Raw genomic sequence first — 20,435 nt, 5'->3', positions numbered from 1 at the left:
TCAATTTTTTAAACTAAAAATTCTCTTACTGTGTATATAACTGTGTATATAGCTTCTTTCACCTCTGGTTGTACATAAATTGTATTATAACTTCAATAGCCTCGAGGGATTCAGCTTCCACTACCACTTCCAACGTGCGTCGCCACAATCGGGAGATATAATTGTTAGTGAATCACTTCTGTATCGGTTCGACAAGGGAGAACTGCCAGTTGATGTGTTGGCCATCAAAGGTGCCAGGACATACGATATTTGGAATGTTAAAGACCTGCTTCAAATGTACGCTAGGGTCACATTCCTCCTCGGTGGAAATAACTTAACAGATCACGAGAAGCGGGACAGAAATCGAACGATGAGGCTTCGTAAAGCAGGAACACCCAACCAGGTTTCACGGGAGCTCCAGCTTTTAGCAGGGGCAATGAAAATGGCCATTATTTGCGGAATTCCATTCAGAGCTGGTTTAAGAAGTGTCTTGCCGAAAACAAACGAGTTGATTCGACAGTCGAAAAAGAATTACGTGTTCGTCGGCACGTCGAAGTGCCTCCACCGTGTAAATGATACAAGAGATGGGATTCATCTCTCCAATTGGCAGCGAGGCAACTTCAATATGACTCTGGGCAGCGGTTGTTTGGTTGGCCAAAAAGAAGCCAACAGTGAGCTACAAAAATCACGAAATATTAATCTAACCGCTTGATGTAATGCAGTGCTTTAAGTTATTGTTCTTGTCAAAACGACCTGAAAGTTAATGGTTTCAAATATTTCGAATGTAAAAAGGTATCCTATGATCAGAATTTTTGTCAATTGACAACTTCGTGTGCTGATCCCTTTAGGGTCTAAAAGGTTTTATTAGGAATTTGCCCGTATTTATTTATCTACCTTCTGTTTTGAAGTTTTGTCAATAGACAACCACTTTGTTTGTTTGTCGAATAATTAAATTTGATGAATAACTGCTGCTGAAGCATTTCATTTGAAGAGTCTATTGAGTTTAACTGAAGATGTCGTAATTGTATGAAAAAAATTTTGTAGCTTTGCCTCCTCAATCATGTGTCTTTCGGGAAAAAAGGATAGACCTACGCTGCTCAGTTTTTGGTTTGGACAATTTTTTTTTGCTTTTCGTTCCTGAATTATTTTTTTAATCTAACGACTCTTTTGAGTAAAACTGATGGACCTATGCTACCCAATTCTTGGTTTTGACAAAAAATACCTTGGATTCTGCTCCTGACTAATTTTATCGAATGACTCTTTTTATTAAAACTGATGGGCCTTTTCTGTTTATTGGTTTAAAAATTTGTTCTAGCCGTAAGCTCCTCGAACATTTTATCTAATCTTTTTTTGAAAAAAATGGTGCACAGATGCTGCTCAATTATTGGTTTTTGTCAAAATATTTCCTGGAGAATAATTTTATCTAACGGCTTTTTCGAGTCAAACTGAAGCACCTATGCCGCCTGTTTTTCGGTTCTGAATAATTTTCCTGGCTTTCTGCACTTCAATTGTTTTGTTTAATGTGTATTTTGAGTAAAAATGATAGGCTCTTTTGATTTTTTGTTTCGATTTTTTGGCTTTTTGCTTCTCACGCATTTTTATCTAAAGTCTCTTTTGAGTAAAACTGTTGGACCTATGGTACGTATTTTTTTGATTTTGAAAAAATATCTGGGCATTCTGCCCCTGAATAATTTTATCGAAAGACTCTTTTAAGTAAAATTGTTTGGCTTTTTCTGTTTATTTGTTTCAAAAATTTTTTCTAGCCATAAGCTCCTCGAACATTTTATCTAATCTTTTTTTGAAAGAAATGGTGCACGGATGCTGCTCAATTATTGGTCTGTGATAAAATTTTTCCTGGCTCAAAAATTTTATCTAACAGCTTTTTCGAGTCAAACTGAAGCACCTATGCCGCCTATTTTTCGGTTTTGAAAAACTTTCCTGGCTTTCTGCACCTGAATTGTTTTCTCTAATGTGTCTTTTGAGTGACAATGATAGGCTCTGTTTTGATTTTTTTGTTTCGATTTTTTGACTTTTTGCTTCTCAAACATTTTATCTAATATCTCTTTTGAGTAAAACTGATGAACCTATGTTACTCATTTTTATAATTTTGACATAATATCTTGGTTTTCTGCTCCTGAATAATTTTATCGAATGACTCTTTTAAGTAAAATTGTTTGGCTTTTTCTGTTTATTGGTTTAAAAAATTTATTCTGGCCGTAAGCTCCTCCAACATTTTATCTAATCTATTTTAAAAGAAAATGATGCACGGATACTGCTCAATTTTCAGTTTTTGATTTTTGTCAAAATATTTCATGGCTTAATTATTCTATCTATCGTCTTTTTTTGAGTAAAACTGAAGGACCTATGCTACCCATTTCTGATTATGACCAAATATCTTGGCTTTCTTCTCCTGAATAATTTCATCGAATGACTCCTTTGAATAAAACTGATTGGCTTTTTCTGTTAATTGACCTTAAAACTTTTTCTAGCCGTAAACTCTTTGAACATTTTATCTAATTTTTTTTGAGAAATGTTGCACGGATGCTGGTCAATTTTTGGTTTTTGTCAAAAAATTTCCTGGAGAATAATTTTATCTAACGGCTTTTTCGAGTCAAACTGAAGCACCTATGCCGTCTGTTTTTCGGTTCTGAAAAATTTTCCTGGCTTTCTGCACTTGAATTGTTTTGTTTAATGTGTATTTTGAGTGAAAATGATAGGCTCTTTTGATTTTTTTGTTTCGATTTTTTGGCTTTTTGCTTCTCGCGCATTTTATCTAATGTTTCTTTTGAGTAAAACTGTTGGACCTATGGTACGTATTTTTTTGATTTTGACAAAATATTTGGGCTTTCTGCTCCTGAATAATTCTATTGAATGACTCTTTTGAGTAAAACTGATTGGCCTTTTCTGTTTATTGGTTTAAAAAATTTTGTTCTAGCCGTAAACTCCTCCAACATTTTATCTAATCTTTTTTTGAAAACAAATGGTGCACGGATGCTGCTTTATTATTGGTTTTTGTCAAAATGTTTCCTGGCTGAATGATTTGATCTAACGGCTTTTTCGAGTCAAACTGAAGCACCTATGCCGCCTATTTTTCGGTTTTGAAAAATTTTGCTAGCTTTCTTCACCTGAATTGTTTCCTCTATTGTGTCTTTTGAGTGAAAATGATAGGCTCTCTTGATTTTTTGTTTCGATTTTTTTGCCTTTTTGCTTCTCAAGCATCTTATCTAATGTTTCTTTTGAGTAAAACTGATGGTCCCATGCTATACATTTTTTGATATTGACAAAATATCCTGGCTTTCTTCTCCCGACTAATTTTATCGAATGACTCTTTTAATTAAAACGGATGGGAATTTCCTGATTATTGGTCTTTAAGAATTTTTCGAGCCGTAAGCTCCATGAACATTTTATCTAACCTTTTTTGGGAAAAAATGGTGCACAGATGCTGCTCAATTATTGGTTTTTGTCAAAATATTTCCTGGCAGAATAATGTTATCTAACGTTTTTTTTTTAAGTCAAACTGAAGCACCTATGCCGCCTATTTTTTGGTTTTGAAAAATTTTCCCTTTTTTTCTGCACCTGAATTGTTTTCTCTAATGTCTCTTGAGTGAAGTTGATAGGCTCTTTTTGATTTTTTTGTATCCATTTTTGGCTTTTTGCTTCTCAAGCATCTTATCTAATGTCTCTTTTGAGTAAAACTGACGGATCTATGATACCCAGTTTTTGATTTTCACAAAATATCCTGGCTTTCTGCTCCTGAATTATCTTATCGAATGACTCTTTTGATTAAAACTGATGGGCCTTTTCTCTTTATTGGTTTTAAAATTTTTTCTAGCCGTAAGTTCCTTGAACATTTTGTCTAATCATTTACATTAAAAAGGTGCACGAATGGTGCTCAACTTTCAATTTTTTGATTTTTGTCAATATATTTCATGGCTCAATTATTCTATCTAACGTCTTTTTCGGGTCAAACTGAAGCACCTAGGCCGCCTATTTTTCGATTTTGACAAATTTTCTTGGCTTTCTGCACCTGAATTGTGTCCTTTAATGTGTCTTTTGAGTAAAAATGATTAGCTCTTTGGATTTCTTATTTCGATTCTTTGGCTTTTTGCTTCTCAAACATTTTATCGAATGTCTATTTTGAGTAAAACTGATGGACCTATGGTACGCATTTTTTTTATTTTGACAAAATATCTTGGCTTTCTGCTCCTCAATAATTCTATCGAATGACTCGAATCATTGAGTAAAACTGATTGGCCTTTTCTGTTTATTAGTTTAAAATATTTATTCTAGCCGTAAGCTCCTCGAAAACTTTATTTAATTTTTTTTTTGAAAAAAATGATGCACGGATGCTGCTCAATTATTGGTTTTTGTCAAATTATTTCCTGGCTGAATAATTTTATCTAACGGTTTTTTCGAGTCAAACTGAAGCACCTATGCCGCCTTTTTTCGGTTTTGAAAAATTTTCTTGGCTTTCTGCACCTGAATTGCTGAATTGATTTCTCTAACGTGTCTTTTGGGTGAAAATGATAGGCTCTTTTGTTTTTTGTTTCGATTTTTTGGTTTTTTGCTTCTCAAACAATTTGTCTAATATCTCTTCTGAGTAAAACTGATAGACCTATGGTACGCATTTTATTGGTTTTGACAAATCATCTTGACTTTCTGCCCCTGAATAATTTTATCGAATGACTCTTTTAAGTAAAATTGTTTGGCTTTTTCTGTTTATTTGTTTCAAAAATTTATTCTCGAACATAAGCTTCTCGAACATTTTATCTAATCTTTTTTTGAAAGAAATGGTGCACGGATGCTGCTCAATTATTGGTCTTTGGCAAAATTTTTCCTGGCTCAAAAATTTTATCTAACAGCTTTTTCGAGTCAAACTGAAGCACCTATGCGTTATGATTTAAAAGATTTTCAATATTTTGCTCAACGGTTTCTCAAATGCAATCATAGTCATTTCTGTTTCGTGTCCTTTTTGTCAAAACTTTGCTTAGTCAATGAAAAATTTTTAAAAACCCATTTCGTTTTTCTTTTTTTGTTGTTTTATATAAGTAACGGCTTTCACGTTTCACTTTTGACTTGAGTCACTAACATTGAAGGGAACGTAGAACCTCTCTTCAATTGTTTTCAAACACATTCAAGGTGAAAAAAGGGAATCAGAAACGGAATAAACAAATAGAGCCCGCATTTTAAGGCTTGATGTGTGACGACTTAGTGCGTTAAATTATCAAATTTCCCTCAAGTGCACTGCTAAATTGTGTTAGTTCTAAGCCAATAAAGTTTCTCCAATTTGGAGGCTAAGTTAACCATGTTATTGAAACAAAATAAATTGCAAAAAAAAATTGAAATACTTTTTACTCTTTGGAAAAAATGTCAGAATGTCGTCAATTTGCTCTTTATTTTTTCTAACTGTTTCAATCCCAAGAACGGCGACTGGGGTCAAGTAAGGCTAATTTCCGGCAATCTGCCAGTTAAATTTTTGTAAGGGGTATTTGCTGAAACAGACTTAGTGGCAAGACCGATTGTAACGTGTTAGCATAAGGAGCTAACTACAGAGAGCCTAGAATTTGTGATTGTTTCTGCTCCATTCTGAGATTTTCATTTACGTCAGTACTTTTTTCACAAAATGACAAGAACTGCCGTAATATTAATAATAATAAAAAAATAACAATAATAGTATTAATAATAATGAAGAAATAAACAGAAATTGACAAATTCTTCTGTGGTGCGGGGTATTACTACTCTTAGATGATTCAGTTTCCGAAATTCTTTCATTATGGTCAAATCGAGGTGACAATTCCAAGTTATGCTGGACGTAAAAATTAATCCGAGGTCTTTATTTTGTTTTTCTTTTTTGATAGCAATGCCTATTGCAAATAACTCTGAGGATGAATCATATGTTTTTTTGTATGAGAATTCGAGAATGCTGAATTTGCTATAGTTGAAACTTAGTTTGTTTGAACCAGACTATTCGATAGCTCTATTTATATCAAACTGAAGCTCTTTATGTTCTCAAATCTGACCTATTAATTTTGTATCATCGGCATAAAGGAAAGTTCTACTAATAATTAGATCAGTTGGGTCGCTTTGTGATCGGGGAACAAAAACACGGCACATATTGACCACTGAGGACCCCCACTTGAGATTTGAGAGGAAGTCGAATAACTATCTGCAATTTTCAATTTTGCAATTTGCAAAAAATTATCAAATGCTTTAAAAATGTCAAAGTAATTTGTTATCGGGGACGAACTCTCATCTAACGCTCGATATAATTTAAGACAATTTAGTAACAATTGGATTACTGTTGAATGCTTTTGCCGAGAACCTTGTTGCGCAGTGCAGAAATTCCTATCGAATGTCTTCTTAATTTATGTGTAATCTGTTCTTTCAAAAACTATAGAATTTGCACAGAGCATTGCAATTGGTCTGTAATTTTGATTTTCAATTTGCTATCATTTTTTGACCAGAACGCACGTGCGCGTTTTTCCAGACATTGAGATTTTGCCAAGCGTTAATAATGCAGCTAAATATATATATTCGATACTGTTTATGACGTACGGTGCTAAAACTTTAGAGGCTTTAAAGAGTGATGGTGTCTTCTGATCAAAAGAATTAGCGTCAGATTTAATCTGTGATATTTCGTGTTGATGTTTTTTGTTGAAAGTGATATGGTCTAGAAAAATCTCCGGTAGTTTCAGGCACAAAAATGTCAGAATGATCTTTGATTAAACTGAAGAGACATGCTCGTTGGAATCTTATGTTGAGAACCCTTTATAACTTGACTCCTATATTTAATTTTCTCGGGGAAAATTTTTTCTTGGTTTATTTTGCGCAAAAATTTGTTTGCTTTGTTGTTTGTTATAATACAGAAACCCTCGATGAAATTTTGTTGGTCCTTAAACACATTTAAATCCAATTCCACTTGTAGGTTTCTAATTTTCTGATCATTCGTTTGTTTTCCATAGCGTCTTCAACATTGTTTTCTATGTGTACACTATGAGAAGACATGTATAATGGGGCCTTAAACCGGCTTCTTGTTAGGTAAGGTATTGATTTTTTGCAGGTCTTATAAAAACTCTGATAAAGCAATTTAGCAGCTCATTGAGTCATCTATTCCACATAGTGGGGATTTCAAAATGAGTTATGAATAACTGCCAATCTGTGTTGTTGATGTTGAGCTTCGGGAAGAGAGGTTTTTGGTTTTTTCTTGTATGTCTGATAAAAGCTTCAACTATGTAAAATTTGTGGTCAGTGAAGGAACTTGTCTCAACTGCTAGATTACATTGCTCCATTTTTTGCATAGAAAGATGTCGAGACAGCAGGTTGAGTTGAGCAAGTTTGAATATTTCTTTTTTTTCTAAAAAAACGTTTTTGATAATCATTCCTACTAGAAAGTGTTTTCCATTCAGTATGCGAAAAATTAACATCACCATCAATAATTATCTTTTTTAAAGCAACTACAGTTTCAGTAATACTATACGTATTGAGCTTCGTAAATCAGTATCAGAAACCCGACGACCCATCTTCTGATATGTTTCTTCTTCTAAGAGAGTTGTGTCTATGCACTAGTTTTCGATGAATGCGCTTCTGATCAAATTTTGATTTATGATCTGTTAATGTTCAGTTTTTGAGCAAATTTGAAAAGATAGTCAAGTAGTTTCTTTTCCTTCTCCCAAGTTTCTTCGATAAGAATGCTTCTAAGAAAATGTTTTGAGCCTTCAAGTTTTGATTCGACATCAAGAGCAGTCGATAGTTCACGGGATTTGTCATTTTAACTACAATTGTACGTGTTTTTTGTGCTGCTTCATCCAATTTCCACAGCCGGAAAACAACTTCAGTCATGATTGTGTCAATACCACAAGACTGAGCACTCTCTTATACTTGGTTGTTATCGTAGCTGATCAGCTTCACAGAGGAACTTGTCTCCAAACAATCTTTGGTTTTCTCAGCAAAGGATAAATTTGATTTTAATATCAATTTTTTTTTGAGTTTTTGTTGTAACTTGATGTTTTTGAAGAGAGCTGTTTTTCTGCTTCGGAAATTTTCAAATTCGTATTTTTTATGAACACCTCTTATGCAAACGTGATTTTCAGTTTAGAATGAACCTATTTCAGATTTTTATTTGTTTTTCATATCTTTAATTTTATGAGATATTTCGTCTTTAATGTTTGACTGATCTTGGGGAATCACGACTTGAGTTCAACAATGTAAACTTCCCAAAAAACATCCATTAATGTTCCCCAGTGTTCTAAAGTGTTCCCCTGATAGGTCTGTGCAGTTAACATGAAACCATTTGAGACGCTTGAAGCTTTGTATAATGAATGTAGTGCAATTGTTTCTACTTACGCCGCATGGAAAATTGTCACAAGACGTTTCGCTTGTTTTGCCGCCTTTTTTTAGACATATTTTGTTTTAAACTGCCCAATGGCACCTAACGGAACCTGGGGACAGCTTAAAACAATATTTTAGGGGTGCTTCAATGCTTAAAACCGTTTGGGGGACTGTTCTTTTTGAATTCAATGAAACAACCAAACAGTTGGAATGATCTAACCGGATATATGGAGTCCCTTTTCTAGCTTCAGAGTATTTTTCCAAGCCAAAATAACATCCAGGACGCAAAAAAACTTTTTGGTTCTGAACTTTAATTTATGATTATTCTTTGATATATCAAATCTTCTGTGAATGCTTTTCTTTAGTAAAGCAAAGCTAGCGCAAAAATATTTAGGTGAGAAACAATGTCAATTGTCCACAGATGTGTTGTCCATGTGGTCCCCAGCAGCAGCAACATCAACAACAACAACACGGACCTGGATTAAATTACACAGATTTCCCAATGAGAGGTGGAACCAATCCCTCTCTCAACGCTACCTATCCTCTTTCAGCTCACAGTTCCACCAGTCAATCTCTTCCTCGGTTCCGCCCTCGTCAGCGGAGCCCGTTAAACAGTAACTGCAGCTCCCAATCTACAACATCCAGCTACTTGTCACAAACAAGTAACAATAAAAACACCGGACAAGGAATGAACAAGACCTTTGACCCACAGCGATACGCAGAAGCAAGCACAATTTTAATAAAGCGAAATGCTGGTTTTGTTCCGGCACAACAAAATCCAGGAACGAACCCGTTTTTACAAAATAGTAACAATAACTTTGACCCGCAGCAAAGTACAGGAACGAACACAATACAACAAGGGAAAAATGACTCTAGCAAGCTGCAATTTCAAAGAACAGCAGGCCCTTCGATACCAAACGGCAATCTTGAGTTTGACCCGCAACAATTTCGAGAAATTAGCTCCCCTATACGAACAAATAGTGTGGAATTTGATAGGAACCAATTTAAAAAGAGCAGTTCTCCCTTACGAAAAAGCATTAATTTTGATACACAGCAAATCGAAGGAACTGGCATAACTTTACAAAACAAAGACGTTATGTCCAATAACAATATGACCGACCCAAACAGTCAAGCTCCGGTTATCACCGTTACAATTACCTCTGACCCAAATGATGCAAATAAAGGTCAAGATATCAACATCGACTTTGACCCTCAACATTTCACAGGAACTAGTTCACAGTTGAGGGCAAAAGGTGCGACTACCTCCGATGGCTCTGACCACGGCTTGAATATAAGTGGTATCGCGCAGCAAGCTTCTCAAAACGCAAACCGAGCTCTGGATTTGAATGATTCGTGTAGTCAGATTCCGCTGCATTTGGCTACTAATGAGTTCTGGTCTCCGGGAGGGACCTCGTCTTCATCAAACGATTCGCAGGTACATGCTATTGACCTGAATTCGCAGGTAATATATGACCTGAATAGGAGCAACCTTGGTCAAGACATTTTCCAAAAATTATTGAAGAACTGCGCTGAAATATGCTGACGCTTCATAAAATTCAACGCAAAAGCCTTGTTTAAAAATGCGCTGAAATGAGCTGAAACATTGTAAGAAACGTTGATTCTGTACATCCAAAGATGGTTGATTTACTTACTATTTTACACACAACATTGGTTAGAAAATCTGGTCGATTATGACCATTCAAATTAATACCAAAATTTATGGAGTATTTCAAATATTACGTTAGCAAAAATAAATATCTCCTCCGTTCCGGTCAGATCTGACACGAACAATAAAATACATTTGGAACGGCTTTTAATGGGTTAAGAAAGCATGTTAAAAAATAAGACTATTTCCGGGCAAACGGGTTCTGAAAAATATGAACAAGTGCCCTCAAACAAAAATTAGTGTGCAATCACAATAAGTCCCAATTTAGGCAAACTTTGAACAAGTGATTTCGAATTTTTCATTTGTTTTCATTTTGAGATTTCAAAAAGCTATACACTACGGGCACGAGCTTAAACTATTAGCAGCAATCAAATGAAACCTTGCCCAAAATCTGTTTTCTTATTTTCAAATCTTTTTAGTGGCCGACAGCAAGCTCCGTAGTGAAATTGCTTATTTTTGACAAGATTTAATGATGCAATAAATAGAACAAGGAATGCGAACATAACTACTATTTAAATATGATTGGTACCCACAGTTAATCATTTCCAATAGGATCTCCGTCCGTAAGTATATGACAGTTTTAAATTTATGCGTAGTAGCTAGCTCATAATCTCAGTAATAGAACTCAATTGAAAAGTTTTTGGTACAAGAAAGCAAATAAGTTATTCTATCAGATGTACTCTACAGCTTCTGATGTCCTGATGCGTTTAGCAACTTTTATACTTCTACTGTGTACCTCAACCGCAAAGCACGGCAACAAAAGTATGAAAATCATCCATTAAAAATCAATGGCTGCAATAAACTCTTAGTAGAGAAAAGCTTGCTTTTATTCAAGTGTGGCAAGAAACCAAAATCATTTTGAAGAATAAACCGATCCGTTTTCTAGTTCTGGCGTAACTTCTTTAGTTGAATCATTCCTTAGGGATATGATTTTTCACACATTGTCATTTCAAAATGATAATTTCTTCTGCATTCAGTTTTGATATCAGTTGATTTTATTAATTGCTCTTGAACGAAGTTCATAGCAATTATTGTAAACATTTTGGTATCTTTTATGCAAGTTTTTCGCTTGAACACTTTGCGTTTTTCTTCTATATCATTCTTTGAGTTCTCAAGTGACCTTTTCACGGTCTCGTTCTTCATGTTTAAGTGATCTCTATTGCTGTCACTCCGAAGTAAAACTTATCGCTCATATAAATTGCTTGCAGAATATTATAGGCAAGTGTCTGATGGCCCAGTGGCTGGTTGATTTGGTTATTGAGAGGAAGGTCAATGGTTCGAGTACCGTATTGGAAAAAATCTTTTTTCCGAAATTAGTCCATAGTTTATGTTTTAATCAGTTTTTTAAATCAAAACCAAAGCAAACAACTGTTTTTTCTGGCTTGTAGTTCAGTTTTCTACTGATTGAAAGATTTTGTTTCTTCAGTTTGTTCAGATTACTCAACACCTAGCCTGTTAGAGTTTCGTGTTCAAATCGTTGTTGTACCAATTGTTTTAATGATTATGTTCAGCTTGGCTGTGAGTGGAAAATTAAAACTCATGAAGAAATTAACAAATAGGAGAATTCGTTAAATTTTCTTGGAATCTATTTCCAATTTGTGTCATTTTTTAATTATAGCCTTCATGGCTGTTAATGATCGGTTTCTCTAAAGTGTTTTTTCTTCAAAAGAGTGAAGTAATTTTCAGAGTTTTTTAAATTGTCCATTTTAAAGTCGCGTCTTTCGTCTTCGACTAGTTACGCAGCCGATTATTTTAGTCTAATCTTTTTGTTAAACCGTTTTTCTCAGGTGTCTTATACTTAAATATCATTAACTCAAGCCATTTAAGTAAGTACTCCTCAACTAAGGTGTTTTCCATTGTTTTTTTTAATTAATATACTATGTTTTTCCCCTAAATTGTTGTACTTAATTTTGGAAAAAGGCAATAAAGATTTTAAAAAATCTACGAAACATACATTTTGATGTTAATTTGTAGAAATTATTTCACCGACCTATAATCAAAACCTGTTTTTAGTGGCTTTCAAGTTGTGTTTGTAATATTCAACGCAACAGCAACAATTTGTACTTACCTAGCTGTAATTGTAATAAAATTTGTTTCAATCCTTAGACGCAACTGTAGCGCAGATTTTTTTTCCGCTCAGAATGATTCGCTAATAAGAGAGATGATATCCAATCAGAGCAGAGCTGGACCGGAACGACTTGCAAGATCTTGCAAGATTAACATCTCTCTTGTGCAATCTTGCAAGATTAACATCCGGTCTCGGCCAGGGTTGTTTCAATCTCAATCAATTGCGGCTATTTTGTGGCAATCTGTCTGGTGTGTTATATTTACGCTGCGCAATGTCGTGTCATTTATACGTCATATAACAATATTTACCAGGGTTTACCACCTAAATCTAACTCCTCGAGTCAGCAACAACTTGTGCAGCTGTCACAAGATGGTCCTCAACACCAATCACACAATGGATCTCAGCTGGACAGTTCAGCCACAACTACAAGTTCAGTGGGTACGTTTCCTTTTCGCCTATTTCGAATCCAGAATATTTAACAATGTTCCGAAGAGGATATATATTTTCGAAAATTATATCTCGACCACGAAGATTTTAGGCAGTTTGGTTTGTAAATATGCAATCATTAAAAATCTATTAGTCCACAGAAAATATTTAGACCGTCAAATATCGTTCCCGTATTATGCGCGCGGTACCATATTTGGTCCGCTTTTGATTGTGGTCATACCCTACCTTGGACAATCGAAAAACAGTTGCTTGGAGCATAAATTGGGTCAAAAAAGTTTTATCATGAGCTTTGCTTGCTAAGATTTTATCATAAACCGGCGCGATCCTGATAAAGAACTTTAAAGGTAAAATATTGAAGATGATGCGAAGCTAAAAATTAGTCAATTATCTAAGCTCGACTTTCATTGTAATAATCTGCCATTGATGTTTTCATCATTGTAGGAATCCTGAACAGATCATTCCGGGTGAGCCCCGTTAGTTCTTCATCCGGATACTTTTCTGATCCGACCAATCAGAATGCGACTGCAAGCTATCTCTACCCCAATTCAAACTCATCTCAACTCCAAACTACAGCTGGTGATAACCAAGCTTTGCAGGTAATCATTATCCTCAAGTCAACTTTATTGAATCTGTATTTAGTGAGCTCCTGAAAAGTCAATCAGGTCCGATCAGTTCGGGAATGCTCACCATAAACTTTTCTTACGTACCATACTGTTGTAATATATGGAGTGCTTGGTTACTTAATTGCCATATTTAAGAACCTAGGCAAGCAATCGATGCAAAAAGATACAAAGTGTTAATTTTTATGCGATTTTTCGCTTGACCGAATTTTTGTCTGACGCTTTTGACTTTTCGTCCTCAAAAACGGGATTAACAGGTAAGCGCCCAGCGGGCATTAAGAGGTCTTAGAGCCTTTCAGCTCTCTTTCAGATCAAACTGTTTAGGAGACTTATACTTATGGTGTGAAGTGCGATTCTTAGAGGTTGAAGACCCCTTCACTGTTGACCCCCCCCTCCCCCCAACTCTTGCCCCCAACCCCCACACCGCGCGCTGATACCACCAACCTACTGTTGCCCCCTTCAGTGCACCCCCCCCCCAGTTTTTGAAATTTTTTAACATTTTTTGATTTTTATCAACTCTAGGTGTCAAGAAACCCCATCTAGGTTTTCATAATAGGTTACTGCATAGTTTCTAGTGTTAATGGAATGGTTTTAACATTTCAACATCACGAATTTCGGCATTTCTGACAAAACGTGCAATTTTTTCAATTTTTTTGACATTTATATTTCCTTATTCAGGTCTTTCGAGATCTAGGGGCCAGATAACATCCTAGGGGGTTTAATAACAAGTTACTGATAATTTTTTTTGTTGTCAAATGGAATAATTGCTCAGCTATTTAATGTCACAATTTTTAGCATTTTGTTGATAAAACTTGTTTTTTTATCAAGTTTTTTCAAAATTTTTTGATGTTTTTTAAGCCTTTTTTTGCCTCAGGAACACTAAAACCAGCACTAGGGTTTGACAATAACTTACTTTATAGTTTTGAGATATAATGCATATTTTTTCAAGATTTTATCATCACCAATTTTAGCATTTTTTTTACAAAAATTGAAATTTATTTCAAATTTTTTAAAATTTATTGTCATTACCCAGGTGTTTTCAGCCTCAAGGGACAGAAAACCGATTTACAGGATTGAAATTGTTAACTGAAAAATTTTAATTGCCCATGGAATAGCTTTTAACTTTTTAATATCACAAAATTAAGACAAAACTTCCATTTTTTTCAAGTTTTTTAAAAATTTTTGGCCATCTCTTATGGTTTTTGGGCCTCAAGAGCCTAAAAACCTCCTCTAGAGTTTGATAACAGTTTAATGCACAAATTCTATGTGTAAAAAAATGTCTTGCAATAATTTAAAATCACGAATTTCGGCAATTTTTAAAAGTTTAGTCATTTTAAAAAATATTTTGTCATTTTTTAGAGTTTCCTCTATGGTTTGATAATATCTTACTGCAATGTTTATAGATGTAATGGATTGTTTTTCATGATAATAATATCATAAAATTAAGCAATTTTCCAACAACATTTGCAATTTTTTCAAATTTTTTAAAGGTTTGATAAAAGGCTGCTGCAAATTTTTGGAATTAATGAAATGGTGATCAACATTTTTATGACTCCAATTTTAGGAATTATTGGATAAAATTTTTGAAATTTTTCCAAATTTTCGGAAAAAATTTCATGCTAATTCATGTGAATGGATCTTTATGAGCCAGTGAGACTATTTCAGGCTTGAAACAGAGATACTGGATAATCTCTTGATACAATGGATTTAAAATCTTGAGTTTTAGCAAAATTGTTAAAAATTGAAATTGTTTCCATATTTTTCAATATTTTTTTGTTATATTATATTGTTTTCAGAGTTTAACGACCCTTAGTGGCCAACTAAAACTTTTTAAGTCCTGGAGATGGGTTACTTGAAAGATCTTTCGAGAAAAAGCTGGTTTTAAACTTTTTTGCTGCGAATCTGAAAATCTATTTTTTAATTTTGCATTTTTTTGTTTTTTTTTATTTATTTGTTTGCTAACAAGGCTGGAAAACTAGAACTTGCAGAGTCGAATTCCGTCCTTGAAAATAATTTTTTCTCTCTTTCTTTCTCTGTTGTTAGGGGTTTTTTTCCTTCCCTTTCACGTTCGCGTTTTATCTCTCTTACTCTCTCTCTCTCTCTCTCTCTCTCTCTCTCTCTCTCTCTCTCTCTCTCTCTCTCTCTCTCTCTCCCTCGATTTGTTGATGCCGCACTTCAGCTCTTGTTATGTGGCATAATGTCATCATTTGTTATCCTCATTAACAATGAGTTATAGTAGAAATGATCTTTTAAATCATAAAAGACATAACAGGCACTTTTTAGTAAATCATTACTTAGTTGCTCTCAGAAGCAATTTGTAGCAATTATATTAGTCCTGTTCGTCTCTTTCATGCAATTTTCGCTTGGCTATTTTTCGTCTGACCCATTTGACTTCCGTTTTCAGAAACGGGATAAAGAGGTAGCGCCCCATTGCTTTACGTTTTATGAGCTTTTTAGCCGACTAGTGCTCATGTTTTGGATAAACAAAAACTGTTCTGGAGACTTATACTTATGGTGTGGAGGGGGGTTCTTAGAAATTGATCCAACACCCCACCCACCCAACGCCAGGACATCAGTCCCCACAATTCACATTTGCACACCAACTGCGCTCACCGTAGGCCTCTTCAATTAATCTAAAGCTAGCCTCAGTAAACCATGGCTAGCTGCTGATGAAGTCAACCACTCGCCAGTTGTTTGATAGCAATTCGCCCGACGTTGGTCGGTTATGTCTATAGCTGCAAAGCTGTAAGCTGAGCGTAGCTATATGACGGTGCTCTCAGTTTTTTAATGACTCGAAAAAGAGTACAGGGATTCTACTGGTTTTTACGACTCGAAGATGAATATTGGTACTCAAAAGTAATTTCTGTTAAATAAAGCTCATGACTTGAATTTTGACTTTCTTTTCGATCATTTGCATCCATTTATTGATATTCGCCTCTGTTTGGACTTTAACATTGGAGTTTAACCTTAGTTTAATTGGTATTGTACAAAAATAATTGGGAACTGCTGGTAAAAACTAAAATTAACAGGTCATTTTGGTATTTTTTGGTCCCATAAAGTACTTCATCCTTACAGACCCCCATCCACCTACCACACCCACTAATCTACCCCACTTCTCCCCTGCTTACCTACCCCTCCCCCTATGTACTCCCCCGCTTGTACCTTTTCCCCCATAGCTACTACACCTGCCTACACAGTCACCACTTATCTTACCTCGCCCCACCTCCCAACTACATCTCCGACCTATGTAATCGCCCCCTCCAATTACGTACCCCTTCCCCTCGCCTACCTGCACACGTACCTACCGACATTAACAACTTCAAAATCTGCCTAACTAATTAATAGCCACTGTCATCCTCTAAAACGGCTATTATATGGGCACTCTCCTTTTTTTAAATTCGCTTTACCTTTTGATCACGTTTTTCATTTTACATCAGTCATTGTTTTCACTCTTGACTTCTGACCTACATCACTCACTGTTTCAACTGAAGAGATTTTAAATTCTATCAAGCATTGAATTACGCAATATAGTGAATACGGTCAAAGTCAAAAGAGCAAAATCAAAAGAGACTGGATAAAACTGGGAAAATGGAGAAACTGATGAAACCTGGTCATTAAGTCCTTGAGAATCAGTTTATCAAAATTCATTAGAACGTTTGCTAGCTGATATCGGTATAAAGCTGAAAATTTTTGAGTTCAGACGCTGAATTAAGAATAGATTTAGAATCTAGCTAAAACTGCATGCCAAATTAGAACACTTCTTGACACTGAAAAAAAAAACAGTAAAAAATTCAGTCAATTTTTCTCCTTTTTTTGTTTTCTTTTTCAACTCCGATGTGCCTTAACCGCGTCAACGGCGGCTTTTTTCCAGCAATCTGCCAGCCATGTTTTTTTAAGTTTTTGAAAATTTTTACTTATTTTTTCTGATTAGATAAAATTAGTACAAAACTATATTTGACGAGTCTTCAAATCCTATTCGGTATTTTAGTGGCAATGTTTTATATCGGAAACATTAACGTTCATGTCTTCAACTTTTGACTGTTTTTAAATATATATATATATATATATATATATATATATATATATATATATATATATATATATAGCGACTGTTGCTTTTCTGTGATAGTTTTTTAAAAATGAACTTGATTGCAGTTTTGATCACCTTAAAATACAGAATTTGAACGTAGTGGTTCATTCTTCTGAGACCGTTAGGAGTATATTCAAAAAATGAGAAATTTGAAACGCTGCAACTCTCACTGGCTAGCAATCTTTTTTAAATAGCTTCTTCGGTATCAGATAGTCAGGTGTTTTAAACTTTTTGTCCAATAAAAATCCCCACGTTGGATTTACTTCTCACAGTCTAGAATTGCGTGGCGTTAAGATTGTTGCTGTGCTTTGCTTAGCAGTGGCCGACACTGACTCTTTTAGTCCAATGAGGGATAATGGAAATTATCCTGTAAATCCTGTAGACGGAAGTCTTCGGTTACCAGATTTAACAACAATTCGCTTCAGTGTTTTGCTTTTATCAGTAACTTGGAATTGAAATGAAAGAACTCCCCTATCGGCTTATTCTTAGGCCATTTTTCGAGCACCCTGTTTAACGCTTCCACAAGAACAACACCATATTTCTTCGCAATATTTAAAATTAGACTGGTTTTCAGCCGACAAGTGATGGTCACGTCCATTGCTGCTGGTATTCGTCGGCAATAAGCTCTTCTGTTAGCAAACTGACAACCACTTATAGCTGAAGAGCAAGCTGAAAATATTTTGTCGAATATACTATTTTGGTTCCAAATGCAATCGCCTTGGCCCCCAAAAAGTGTTGCACGGTCAACAAACAATTCTAACGTTCGTGATTTGACCTAGTGGCGGTTTCTTTGGAAATCAAAAACGAGGCACACCAAGCCTATACTTTGCAGCAGCTCAAAACCCATTTGGTTGGAATGTAGGCCAGAAGCTGCGATAGAATCTGCAACCAACCTTGCTTCCGACTGAGGCAAGAGAGCAAGAGCAAGCAAGTTTTGACTTTGAAGGTGGTTTAATTTAAAAAAAAACTGTGTAAAAGCAGCGTCATCTACTGCTTCTCGGATCAAGTTGTTCTGCGTTACCTGACAAGTTTTCCTAAACGTCCCAGCTCTCTAAAGAACTCATCTTTTTCGGTTCGAGTTCTCTATTTTATTTATTCTACTTGGTCCGTTAACTGCCATTGGGAACCAAATAAAGCAGCTCTTACTTGGAGAAATATTTTTCGAAAGAATATCTAAAACAGTTTTGCTGATTGAGAGAAACTTCATCCCAGCTCTTATCGCTGTGAAATGAACCAATTAAAGTTTTAACTGATAGTTGAAGGTTATCAAACATGTTTAGCAAATTGTTCACCTTATCGGAGGGGGTCTTTTGCGTCTGACGAAAACGCACACAATCTAGCAAAATGCCCAACGAGCGCTACCGAGCGGTGGCCATGGGCTGATGAGAACAAAAGCATCCTAAGTGATCTTCAAGGTGTATTTCTGATTAAATTAGCCGTCATTAAGATGTAAATGACTGTTTCTGGGAGACTGACCAGCAAAAACCCTTACAATACAAGGGGCAACAAAGATCTCGCTGAAGAAAGCTGGATTGTTCTCTTGACACATTTGAAAGCATTCTCGCAATCAATTTGCATCCATCAGATTGCGTTCTTTTCAAATTTTTTATAGCTGCGAAGCTGTAAGCTGAGCGGAGCTATATTGCGGTGCTCGTGGTTTTTTACAATTCAAAGAATTTAAATTGTATTGGGGCGCTGTCTGTAACGGCTGCTCTCCTATCAAAGTCAAGGAAAACTTTACACCGCCCAGTTCGTTTCAGCGGTTTCAAATCTGTCCGGATATTGTGTTTTTGCAGTTAACTTTTGTGAACTGTATTATCCGCTATACTGTAGATTACCGTCGCATTACTTGTTGCACAATTACTCCTGATAACTAATTGCTCAGCTTTGCTGTATAACAAACTTGTTTCTCTCAGAATAACAAAATAATTCAAATTGAAACAATCAAATTTTTGTTGAGTTTTTGATAATAACTCAAGTTATAAACCCAATTTAGAAATTCCCGTTCCTACAAATTGTAGCCCTATAACTTGACAATAACTATACGAAGTTTTAATCTGCTACAGTTAGCGGTTGTAAAACGGTAAGTCTTACCAATTGGAAATCTGACAATAATAATAATTTTCTGGCTTTAATGTTAGCAAGTCTCTCTATTGGTTTCGATAACACCAATGTTGAACTAGAGTAGACTTCGTTAAAAACAGTAAGAGAAACTGACTTTATGCTTTGCACAAAGCTTCTCTTACTTAGGAACTTCGTTCCTCAGAAAGAAAGTTTTGAGAATATCAAAGTTAATTCTCTTTTCACAAGTCAAAGTAAAGTTAAAACTGTACAATCACTAATATGATCTACAAAAACAAGACACGATAACAAATAATTTACCGCTCAAGAAATTGTGCTTCAATACGCACTGTATGTCAGTTTAATATAACCAAAATTGCAAGTTTCAACTGATTTTTGGTAGTTTTTCAAGCTCCTTTTATGATGCTAGTCACGTGGATTTACATGTCAAATTCAACTGTTGATTGGTTATAGATAATAATGTCGACAGAATGTGAACACTTTTCTATAACGTCACTTTTTCAGTGTAAATTTGATGTCATGGGAAATTTGTTAACCATGTAGAAGTTTTGTCGAATATTCTGTATCAATAACAGGTTGATTCGCAATCCAATCGCAAAGAATCTGATGCAATACTGTTAAGTCGTAGTATTGTTTTGCTGGTGGTTGAGGTAGTTCGAGTTTTGAGTTTAACTTCATGACGATCGCGTACTACCAATAGTTGCTAAATATAAATGTTGAAGAAATTGAACAAATCCGTATGACTTCAATAGAATGCAGCATTAAATTTCGCTTGTCACGCCATTCTAGCTTTAAGGCTTGAAATGACCTTGAAGCGCTATTCAATTTGATTTCTGAGTTATTAAGCTCAGCCGCAATACTGTCTTTTTTCTAAGAAATGTTAACACATTTTCATGATTTTGAAGTCAAATTGGAGTAGTGATTTTGGTCACGCCGAAACAGGAAGTGAAGCGAAAAAGCGAATGGATTTGCGCGTGAATTTTTTTTGCGCTAAATTCAAAGTAGAGTGAGAAAACGGTGTTTGAACAAAAATTCGCTTTCTCGCTAGTGGTTTTTTGTTCACATGCGGCAAATTCACTTAGATTTTTACTGATTTTTCGAATTTTTGGATTCGTTTTTTTTTCTAAATGGTTTTACCAATCCATTCATAGTCCG

General features: G+C 35.1%; 1 protein-coding gene across 1 annotated transcript in view; it reads left to right on the top strand.

The window, feature by feature from the left end:
- Positions 1 to 20,435, top strand: part of LOC142346251 (uncharacterized) — a 240,673-nt gene that overhangs the window by 155,882 nt on the left and 64,356 nt on the right. The window contains exons 20-22 of the mRNA XM_075398767.1: positions 8,702 to 9,742; positions 12,353 to 12,479; positions 12,930 to 13,084. Of these exons, the coding sequence (XP_075254882.1) occupies positions 8,702 to 9,742; positions 12,353 to 12,479; positions 12,930 to 13,084 (1,323 nt within the window). The remainder of the gene's footprint in view (positions 1 to 8,701; positions 9,743 to 12,352; positions 12,480 to 12,929; positions 13,085 to 20,435) is intronic.

This window comes from Convolutriloba macropyga, chromosome 9, assembly GCF_964194025.1.
Source record: "Convolutriloba macropyga chromosome 9, txConMacr16.3, whole genome shotgun sequence".
Classification (NCBI taxonomy): domain Eukaryota; kingdom Metazoa; phylum Xenacoelomorpha; order Acoela; family Convolutidae; genus Convolutriloba; species Convolutriloba macropyga.
This window is presented reverse-complemented; position numbering and strand designations above follow the sequence as displayed.